The sequence below is a fragment of the Lacerta agilis genome, chromosome 12, assembly GCF_009819535.1.
Source record: "Lacerta agilis isolate rLacAgi1 chromosome 12, rLacAgi1.pri, whole genome shotgun sequence".
NCBI lineage: Eukaryota > Metazoa > Chordata > Lepidosauria > Squamata > Lacertidae > Lacerta > Lacerta agilis.
In genome coordinates, this window is record NC_046323.1 from 27,251,627 (window position 1) to 27,263,180 (window position 11,554).

The 11,554-nt window shown below is 42.6% G+C and overlaps 1 protein-coding gene across 1 annotated transcript in view; it reads left to right on the forward strand.

Annotated features, from left to right (window-relative positions):
• Positions 1 to 10,209, forward strand: part of VWDE (von Willebrand factor D and EGF domains) — a 45,338-nt gene extending 35,129 nt beyond the window's left edge. The window contains exons 21-30 of the mRNA XM_033165943.1: positions 248 to 928; positions 1,795 to 1,890; positions 1,974 to 2,069; positions 4,492 to 4,587; positions 5,371 to 5,466; positions 6,501 to 6,596; positions 8,000 to 8,095; positions 8,220 to 8,315; positions 8,956 to 9,051; positions 10,082 to 10,209. Coding sequence (XP_033021834.1) covers positions 248 to 928; positions 1,795 to 1,890; positions 1,974 to 2,069; positions 4,492 to 4,587; positions 5,371 to 5,466; positions 6,501 to 6,596; positions 8,000 to 8,095; positions 8,220 to 8,315; positions 8,956 to 9,051; positions 10,082 to 10,209 — 1,577 coding nt within the window. The remainder of the gene's footprint in view (positions 1 to 247; positions 929 to 1,794; positions 1,891 to 1,973; positions 2,070 to 4,491; positions 4,588 to 5,370; positions 5,467 to 6,500; positions 6,597 to 7,999; positions 8,096 to 8,219; positions 8,316 to 8,955; positions 9,052 to 10,081) is intronic.
• Positions 10,210 to 11,554: the final 1,345 nt, after the last annotated feature.

Genomic DNA, 11,554 nt, shown 5'->3' on the forward strand with positions numbered 1-11,554 from the left:
TCCCTGCCAACTCTCCATTGTGTCTTATGCTCCCTGCCGACAACTCTGTGAGCTCTTGTTTGGGTTTAACCTCCTGTGTGTTTTTCTAGTAGACTTCTAATGCTAAGTACACCACAGCAAATGCGACTGGAAAAATCCAGATAAATGTAGAAGTCCACTTATTTTTTTTTCTTGATTTAAAACTATTCTCTTTGAAATGTAAATCTTGTAATAATGCTCTTGTGTCTGTCTCCTGTTTGTTTGGCAGGTTTCCTGCAACTGTCAACTGCTGAAGTTACAAATACCACAGACTTCCCTCTTAATCCCACAGATGTTCCCAGAAGTTTCATTCCCACAGAAGTAGCCAACAGCAGTCGGTCCGTTTCTGCAGCCAAAACAACTGTGTCTTCACATGTATTCATTTCCCAGAGCCCAGCTTTGACAAAGCCTGTTAGTAGCACATCCCCTGGTTATGCATTAGGTGTCAGTACTGTAAACATCCATTTTGGCACCGCAAAGGAAGAGTCAGCAGCAGTAGACTCTGCATCTGACACACCATTTAGGAATAAGACAGTATTTCCTGAGAAGACGAAGGTGGTACGAAAGCAGATCTATTCTCCCCTAGAAGCCAGCGTAACATTGAGCAGCAAAGCTAACGTGACACTAATAACCAGCAAAGAATTGGGAGGAGGAAGTGGCCACAAATTCCAAAGGCCATTCCGCAAACCTAAAGACAGCACTTTGCAACCCACCTTTGAAAGGTTTGCTAGGCCACTCCAAAGACCTGGCACAGATCGAAAATCAGGCTCTGCATCAACTGTTTCCCTGTTACTCACTTGTGCAGAGTCACCCTGTTTCCCCGGGGTTCCTTGTGAGCCAAGTGAAAATGGAAGCTTCAGATGTGGTCGTTGTCCTTTCGGTTATTACGGAGATGGTATCATTTGTAGAGGTACTGCGACAACATACGTTTTGTTGTTTTGTTGCAACATAATCCTATTTCGAGCAGATGTTCGTGCCAAACTTTTACAATGGCAGTAGAGGCCTGATTTGCACATAACGCTAAACTGTGGTTTATTAAAGTATGGTTTAGTATGGTTTATTAACCATTGCTTAGGTTTGTGTGTAAACCCAGCCCAGCATTGGTTTACTGTTAACAAACATGATATAAAGCCATATTTATGTTGTTGGCTTAGGAACCTTTGATTATATGTGAACTCAGCACCATTACCATGGCTTGAGCACTCCACTCCAGAGATTCACTAAACTACAAACACATGAGGCATAAGCAGCTGGAAACAAACTTTGGAGAAAAAAGTGTTTTGTTTGATCATCTGTGGAACAACATATGGTTACCTCATGATTTTGCTTAAATAAGCTAAGGCTCATTGTTATGTGTGAACCAGACCATAGAGCTGGACAGCTTGCCGTTTCCAAGCTGCATGGGGTATACAAAAATTTAGGGTAGTTGCTGTTCTATGTGAAACTTTGCATGGCTGAGTTGTGTCTTAAGAGCAGTCATGGTGGGGAAGGAGAGAGGAGCAGGAGTGCTATCCACAAGGTCACAGAAATTGCACAAATGACTCCCCAAATGCGCATTCTGTTCACTGATCATTGCGTTTCGCCATATCTGGTGGTGGCCGCATATGATGGGGTTGCAGAACAACTTGAACTTCATAATTGCACAAACTGATGGAAAGTATAGTGTTCTCAAGGTCAATGCTGTTAGCTAATTTTGCATGCTGGATATTGAAAGTGAATACCACAAACCAAATGAGTTACTGATATTATTTTCCCTGTTTTTTCTCTCTCTCATAGCAATATGCAGGCATAACTGTGGTGAAAACATGGAATGTGTGGCACCCAATACTTGCAGATGTAAGCCTGGTTACTCCGGCCGTAGCTGTCAGGCTGGTGAGTGATGCCTGTTTTATGCACCCTCTGCATTTAATAATATTAAATGGTACATCTAAGAATTTAATGTTGGTTTTATACAGCTCTGTGTCGACCAGAGTGCAAAAACAATGGGAAATGCACCAAGCCTAATGTATGTGAATGCCCCCCAGGATTCAGTGGCCCCATCTGTGATGAAGGTAACACTGGGCTGTCCTTTTAATATTAAAGGATGACCCAAAATGCATGCTGAATGTCGGTGCCAAAATTGATTCTCAGAAGTTGCAGTGTCAGCTATTTCAATCCTTCCAGAAAACAGCTGAAACAAATGAAAAAGTTGTATTTTGTGTTTATCAGAACGTTCCCACAACAGCAGAAGCTCTAATGCGACACTCTTGGTCCTAAAGGTATTCCAAAGAACTGCAACTGTACTGAGAATAGCAATACCTGTAATGGCACCCTGCATGAGGCAGGCAGTTTGCCACCATGTATCTGGTGCAAAGATTTGCCCTGGTGTAACTGGCCTTAGAGTGGCTGAAATGCATGCTTGAGTCACCCCCCAAGCTCTTCTCAGTTCTGTTTGCATCCTATTCCATCTTCCTTAGTTCTACCCTGCACCACAGCTTTGTGTTATATTTTTGGTGTGATAAATGTGTAGGGAAGGTATAGTCGGGATATTGATGAATCTGTCAATTTTTGTTTCTCTCAGTTTCTCATTTTTTCCAACTTTAAATGCAATTCACTTTTCTGCTGCACTCTGCATTCTAAAAAGAATCCTCATGAAAGTTCATCAGCATTTTAGGGCAAATTTCACCTAATACATAAACCCCCCCATGCAGTTTTTAATGTATGCATTTCGGAAGAAAATTTCCTAAACATAATGCATTTACTTTTGTTATTTTCCATCATGTGTGCACACTTCCCCTAATACACTTGTTTCTGCACCCATTGTTTGCCTGGAGAACTGCATCACAAAATTTGGAGGCACATAAATTGTGGTTCGCGTATTGAATTGAAAAGCGCAAATTAGGAAGTTTCTCATTAAAAAGCAAACAAAATCGAATTTCTCCCCACGCCACTCAAAATATACCTCCCAACTCTCCATCTCAACAGTATCCATACACACAGTTTTGTACATATACTTGTCCTTAAAGACCCTATATTTTTCTCAGTGTTAGAATCATAGTTCCCATACCTGTTCATATGTATAAAGATGGATGTCAATGGTGGTCATTTTATTGATGGCCGGCATTTTGATATATTGTCTAAATGCACAGTACAGTGGTACCTCAGGTTACAAACACCTTGGGTTACAAACACTTTGAGTTACAGACTCTGCTAACACAGAAGCAGTACCTCAGGTTAAGAACTTTACCTCAGGATGAGAACAGAAATTGCGTGGCGGCGGCATGGCGGCAGCAGGAGGCCCCGTTAGCTAAAGTGGTGCCTCAGGTTAAGAACGTTTTCAGGTTAAGAACAGACCTCCGGAACGAATTAAGTTCGTTATCAGAGGTACCACTGTATTCAGTGAAACATATCCCTCACGGCCAAATTAATTTTGTTCTTGGTATGAGCTTTCGTGTGCATGCACACTTCTTCAGATACCTTCATACCAAGAACAAACTCAGTTGGTCTCTAAGGTGCTACTGGAAAGAATTTTCTATTTTGTTTTGACTATGGCAGACCAACACGGCTACCCACCTGTAACTGGCCAAATTAATGTTTCCTTTAGAACAGATAATCTAAATGCCAGTGATATTTTTCTAGAAAGAGAGGTGCCAGAACTCACCATGAACGCCTCCCTCGTTCTCTTAGAATGGCAATGGTGCCCACCTGAGAGGGGCCGGAACTGAGTACAGGTGTGTTCTGGCTGAAAAAAAGCCCTGTTAAAGGCCCAGCTCTACCTCCAGGTTCTTGGTGAGGAGGAGGAGGATTAATATAGTAGGCCAGTTGTTTTAATGGTGAGAAGGAGGAGATGGAGTAAGTTATGGAAGACTGTAAAAACACGTTTCAATATTGTGTCGCTTTACTGTATAAAGTCTGCTTGGATTATATAACTCACCCTGGGATTGCTTGCCTGTGAAGCGCAGGATGATAATGAAATAAATGAAATAGCCCTTGGGGTTTAAATCTGCCATGGAGCACATTTCCTGTCATTAAGCTACTTAGACCACTGTCAAAAACAAACACAGATTGAGTTCAGCACTGACATTTATCAGTGTTGCCTCTGTTGATATCATCAGAGTGATGCCTATTTATACGCATACTTTAGTTGAATCCCTGCTAAAACCAGGATATTCTCAATATTCCAAGAAGCAGCTTCAGTTGTTTCTTTAACAAGATGGTGGCAGTTTCAAATTGTTCACAAGCGAAACTGAACTGGTTTTGTTCAAAGGCAGGATGAACTGCGATGCATTCTGGGAGTCCCCTACTTCACAAGTTGTTGTCCTGCCTTTTGACCACTAGGTGGGGACATAGACCTAACCTGATCGTTTTACCAGTAACCAATGCAAAAATAGTAGAAATATTTTCTTTCTATTTTTTCCCCTTTTGTTTAAAAGTTTCTAATGTTAATTGATTTCTGGAACTGATATCTTGACCAGCCTCCCTTTCCACCTCCAGCACATTGTGAGCCACCTTGCCAACATGGAGGGACCTGTCTGACCAGAAACCTTTGCACTTGCCCATATGGGTTTGTGGGTCCACATTGTGAAACAAGTAAGTAATGCAAAACGTGACAAACATATCAACAAAACATCCTGGTGTAGCAAGATGCACGTAGATAAGAGGTGCTATATCTTTCTGATGTTCTGTGCCCCAAAAGAACCTCTTGGTGAATTTGTCAGAAGTAAATTATTAGTTTCCCTTTTCTAAATTGACCCTCCTGATTTTTCCAAAGAAAGTCAAGGAAACTAACCAATAATATAATACAAACAACCCCCTGCCCCCAAATTAAACCAAATCACACAAAATACAGCATAAAACAAAACAAAACAAATGAAAACAATGCCAAAATCACCACCCAAAACCCTCAAAACTAAACCAGTGAATAAATTAATTGGAGGTCATTTGTTTATTTGATTGCATAACCACTCTTCACCATTTAGTCCCAGAGTATGTTACAACAATATACTTTGCAATGATAAAAAAAACAGAAAAATGCACCTAAGACTCCTATTTAGCTGTTTGGATGGAATAATACATACTAACAGCAACCTCTTTGATGTCAACATGCTTTGATGTCTAAGCATGGTTAAGTCCCGATTCAGCTAAATATCTTGAGGTGTAGTTCTTTGTAAAACCACTTTGAGGTTTGTTTGTTTTTACAATCAATTGGTGTGTAAATTTTATTTAAAAATATCATAGCAGAAAGACAATTACAGACAAAACCTGGAAAATTATTTGGGTGTATATAGATATTGCAGTAAAGATATGACAGCAACCCCTTTTTTCTCTCTACTAACCTCTGTTTATTTTGTTTCTTAAACATTGGTTGCTTAGTGGTTTGCAACAGGCACTGTGAAAATGGCGGTGAATGTCTCGCCCCAGATGTCTGCCAGTGCAGGGTTGGCTGGAATGGACCCACATGCAGCACAGGTATATAAAAAAAGCCCATTTATTTGTAGTAAAACCATACACACACGTTGCCACCAAGAGATACAAGATCAGCTCAAAAATGCTGAAATCACAACTGGTTGATATGAAAAGTGACAGGCTTTGAAGGACCAGCGTTACGTTGGTTACGCTGGTTGTGGTAAGAGATTTATTCGCACCAGAGTTAAGGTAGGGATGGAGAGGGAGCGGCTCCCACAAGAACTTCTGTCTGGAAAGCTTCTGTAGGAAACACATGGTGGAGCTCTGCTCAGCATTCCTCTGCAGAATAACAGTCAAGGCTTCAGTCCTACTTAAGGAAGTTATGGAAGGAGAATTTGCTGCTCAGATCTCTCCACTGAAGCTACATGGGCTCTTGCCTGCTCCTCCCCTCAGCAGCCCCTGGCTTCCTATTCTGAACTGGGGGGTTTGGGGGGTGGGTTCCAACCTTCTACAGAGGCTTTGTGGGGGAAGTCAGGGGTTGCTAGAGCTTTGAATACCCTCTTATGTGTGCAAGTTCAGCTTTAATAATCTTTCATGCAGTTTCTTGTAGTTCTCACTGGTTTTTTAAACACTGGGTAGGACTGTCACCTGGCCTCTTTTAAGCCAGCCAACCAAGGTTTTTCTTTTTTGTTTGTTTGTTTGTTTGTTTGTTCTCTTCTCCCCCCCCCCACTTTGTGTTTTGTTCTCCCGGAAAAGGAGGGTGTTTTGTTGTTAATTACAGTTTCCGTGCTAGTTGTGAAAAGGCATTTCTAACTAACTGAGCATATATTTATATAAGCCTCCTAACTATACAAATAAGCATAGGTTATTCTTTTTTTCTTTTGGCCTGATAGAAATAGCAGCCCTCTTTCCAAAGAACAGTTCAAAGCAAATTACACTTCAGTTATTTCTCCCATTACAACTTAGTTAAGTGACTTAACGAAGTATTTGCGTGCAGTGAAATGAAATCGCTACATGGCACGCATGCTTAAATGTGTTTCCACTTAACCTTTAAAATGAAATACTCTTCTCTTCTCTTCTCTCCTTGTCTTCTCTAGCTGTGTGTGACCCAGTGTGTCTCAACGGTGGATCCTGTATTAAACCAAACATTTGCCTTTGCCCCAATGGATTCTTCGGTGCATATTGCCAGAATGGTAATTTTGTTGTGGTATTTTAAAAGAAGTGTGCGATAATTAATGCTCCCCCCCCCCGCACTTCTACTTTTCAAGGAAGAAACATTGATAGAATGGCTCCAAATGGATCATATAGCAGGCACAAAGGGCATTGCGATGGGGTGGTGACCCCTGTGTCTATATGGTGGACCCCACAACTTCTGTGCCTCCACCCATTTCGGTTATGGGCATTCTGGCAAAACATGCAAATTTGTGTCATGGACCAGTGCTCTAAAAACAACCCTGGTGGGAATAATGTAGCTTATCATGGTCCGAGCATTGGGCAAACCCAAGCACTTGTTCAGAATTTGTAGGAGCTGAAGGAGAGCAATTTGTTGCAGAAGCACTGCTGGATCCAGATGGAGGGTTTCATTGCCATCAGGTTTCAGACTTTCCCATTTTGACCGTATTGTGGCAGGGCAGTGGGGGGCGGGTCTCAACTCCAGCACCACTCATCATATACGGCCCGCTTTATACATGACCCACTAAAGGGGACAATGCCCCACCTTTGATCTTCATCGGATTGTGCTGATGGGGAATGAATAGGCCTAAGTGTGGGCAGTCAGTAGTCACAGGCTTCAGAGCAGCAGTAGCTGTTCTAAGTAAGAAGCTGGAGAGAACCCATCAGCTCCCATTCTCAACCCTCAATGACGTGAATTTCAGATCTAACTAGATCAGGGGGTGGTGAACCTTTAAAACACCATGGGCGGCATTCCCTTCTGAGGGTCACACAAGTAGCTTACACTAGTGGCCAAAATTGTGGAAACCTTTTGGGAAAAGTGTATTTCTTAGGTTTGATGGCTCATAACACTTTTTTTTTTAAGTAAATACCATAAAATTATATATCAATGGAAACATAAGTTAATGAAGAATGTAATGCAATGAAGTTTGTTCAGTTATCTGTATTCTGTCCAAAGTTATAGCCAAATGACCAGAAATGGAAGCACAACTTGCTTAGGTTGATATGCAGTCGCTTTCCTTCATTTGAATGTAGTCAATGAGCACGAGTGTTCAGAGAGTCAATCAGGTGTTATGAGCCATCAAACATCATAAATACACTTTCCCCAAAAAGGTTTCCACAATTTTGGCCACTAGTGTGCTTGCACTCACACACCCCTCTGTGCCCTCCATCCTGTGAAGCCAGAGGCATGATCAGAGCTCAAGGGAACAACCCAGCCACGCAAAAACAGGATGTGAAGGGGAGCCAAGGGGGTGTGGCCTGCGAAGAATCTGGAGGGCCAGATACAGAAGAGTTGAGGGCCACATCCCCCACCCCTTCCTAAGGTGCCTCTTCCCTGTAGAAAAGAAAGTGAAAATAACAGGCCCCTCTGCTATGCAGCACTCGAACCACTGCCTCACCCCACCTCTCTCTCTGTTGTCTTTAGCCATCTGCAACCCTGCCTGTAAGAATGGCGGCCACTGCATGAGAAACAATGTTTGCGCCTGTCCTGGTGGCTATGGTGGCCGACGGTGTGAAAAAAGTAAGGCTGCTTCATAAAAAAGAAAAAACCCAACACGCTCTCGCATCTCAGCACGCCGACTCAGGGCGATGCCGGCAGCTCAGTCGTGTGTGCTGAACGTTTTCTCGTTGCTCTTTGGTTTCAGGTGTCTGTGACCCGGTCTGCATGAACAGAGGGAGATGCGTGGGCCCAAACGTTTGTTCCTGCCCATCAGGCTGGAGAGGCAAAAGATGTAACACTCGTAGGTATTACTCTCAGCCGCTTGGAAAAGGAGAAGCCTGTTAAATTGGGCATATAAAAAAAGCTCTCCGTCCAAGCTACAGCAATAAGTAGCATTTAATTTAGATTCACTTGTAACTGGAGGGCATCTTTCCACTGCTGCTTAATGTGACCCTGAGGGTTTTCCTGTCTAAATGATGGAAGCAGGTCTTAGCTTCTGCTCCAGAATGGCATGCTCAGATTTCCTTGTTTATCTCCGTTCTTAAGCAAACAGGCTTTGAATGCTCAACTTAGTATCTCACTGGCACAGCATGTCTTTTTGAAGCATTACCACAGTTCTGGGAGACAAATTCCCATTTCTCCTCCAGAAGACATGAGGCTGTAGCTTGATTAAACTAATGTAAATGAGGTCAACATTAGGCTGCATTAATTTCATATATAAAAAGCCGGAGAATGCCACCACCAAGAGCAGCAGACAGTTGTTAGAATTTGCCTAAGCTCGCAGAAAACTATCAAGGGTGGGAACACATCAACATGGCATGATGCAGATTAAGCAAAGGTATATCTTACAGTTCTCAGTACCATTTGTTCATTGCTTGCGCAGATTTTGAGCCATTGAGGGCATTCACACTTCTCTTTCTATGCATGCCTTTCTTGTACAGCTATATGCCTTCAGAAGTGCAGGAACGGGGGTGAATGTATTGGACCAAGTACTTGCCATTGCCCTCCAGGATGGGAAGGAGTTCAGTGTCAAACACGTGAGTCAGATGTAATGTTTGGATTACAGTGGACGGGGGGGGGGGGCACATGTGTTTTTATAGGGCTTTTAATAGCTTGTTCATCCAGAGCTGCACCATATGAACTGATCTTTATTAACAGTTACAGGTAGGTAGCCGTGTTGGTCTGCCATAGTCAAAACAAAATAAAAAATAAAATAAAAATCCTTCCAGTAGCACCTTAGAGACCAACTAAGTTTGTTCTTGGTATGAGCTTTTCTCACCCCTTGGTTATTCCTTTAAGACTAATAGCAGTCATTAACAGTCGTCAACAGGTTTCCCACAAAATCAGCCAATCACTCATTCCCACCACCCTTCTGAGTAATACCCCTCCCCACTCTCTCACTATATATAAGGGTCTGGTGACTTCTGTTTTAGTGTATCTGAAGAAGTGTGCATGCACACGAAAGCTCATACCAAGAACAATCCACATATTACCTGCCATTTTACAGGATTGCACCATCAAGCTTTCCTAAAAGCAACACAGTTGTATTTGTTAGCAGTCTATATATCCTAATATCTCTCTTATATATTCATCAGCCCAGTACTTCTGTATTTCCCTACATTCTCATCAAATATGTCTAAAATTAGCATCTCCAACACAGTGTCATAGGAAGTCAATACATACATTTTTTTCACAGCCTTTGAGGAGTGCGATACCATTTTTAAAATCGTCTTATAGTCATCAAATGACTGGGCTATTAGCAGAGCCACTCACACTTGAAAACATTGCTTTGTTGCTGTAAAGTTATGGGCCATTTGGAAACTGAACCTTTCTGACCTCAAACCACCAATGCTTTTTGTTGTTGTTTTGGTTTTGTTTTGTTTTTGTTTCTTTCTCTCTTTTTTTTGCACTACCTCATGTGTTCCCACACATCTTGCTGAGCTGTAGCATCTAAACACACCTTGTACACCTTAAGAGTTACTGCAGAATCACCAGGGGCTCTCTCCTCAACAGACAGGTTTTGTTTCGATTGCCAGATTAAAACACATGCACACCTGTATGTTTCAGCCACGTGCAACCGGAAATGCCTATACGGAGGTACGTGCATACTGCCGAACGTATGTGCTTGTCGTCCTGGCTACACGGGAGTCACATGTGCAAAAAAAAACTCAGGTAATCAAAGTACAAATACTTAGTTCTTTTGAAAGATGGAAGAGATTTAGGGAGAAATTAAGTTGCATCCTAATCTGCCGGTCTTTTTGCTGCTTATGTTTCAAAGCACAAGGACGCCACGCGTGAAAAATGAATGTCTCTGGATCGCACAATGTGCTGCATGGATGCCAGCCAGCCATCTCTGGTGTGGAGAGGATCACTCAAGACAACGTTACATGAGTGGCACAATCTGGCCCCTTCCACATGCTGAGTGCAGAGTTGTTCTTCGTAGGAATGCTTTGAAGTTCCCCCCTTCCCCACCAGGCTGCCTCTGTGTAGGGGACAACGCTGCTTTGCCAAGCATGCTGCAACCTTCCCAGCCAATCACATTAAGCAGAAGCCTGTTCAGGGCTCACCTCGAAGCACCCAGTGGCCTGCCTCTCCCCATGGCTGTGGTGCACAGACTCTTTGCAGCAGAAAGATAGTGGCATCAAATGTGGGATCCAAGGGGGACTGGGCTGCTAGATACTTCCAGGTGAGGTTGAACCAGGCTTTACCTTAACCACAAATGGCTGAGTAAGTTGCAGCATGCTCAGAATAGCAGTAAATTGCCAGTCAATCAATATCCATCACACTGCTACTCTGGCTGGAGTACCCCGAGTTTGTTACAGCAAAGAATCCGTCTCAGCATGGTTTTGAAAACCAATGAGATTAGTTTTTGCAAAACAGCTAAAATATCCAAATCAGGCATAACACATCATCAATTACACATTTGTCATGGTGCCTCAGAACTAGGTTAAATTTGTGTAATAAATACTTGGATAAGGCAGATAATTCGGATTCCCAATCCATGATAGCTGAAGGGAGCAAGCTTCAGAAAAGAAACCTGTGCCTAATATTGCTTGGGGTCCTGTCTTGCAATTTGTGAGGTGCCTCTGCCAGTTCAGTCATGGAATATGTATGGTGTAGGATTCAATTGTGCCACTTTAAGCCATCTGTTTACTGCAACTGATTGAAAAAAAATGAGCGTTTGGAGACAGTATGAATTTGAAACTCTGGAACGGTTTATACATCCCCTCATATGTAACATGCCAGCACCATAAATATGCACCATACTCTGTGAGCCAGGAGAATTCCATATTTGTATGCGATGAACTTTTGCCGAGGTTGCAAATTAAAGATCAAACACGCCCACTTACAAAAGGACCAACTCAACAACAGTGAAGATGCTCAGCATGCTGTGGACCTGTGAATAAGATAGGACATTGTGAACCACTGTAACCTCACACCGGCATCTGAGTAAGCTGGGGGGTGCTGGATGGCTCCATCTACTTCTCAGGGTTACTGCTTCAAGCATACCTGTGCTCCTGTAATGTTAACCATTTCTGC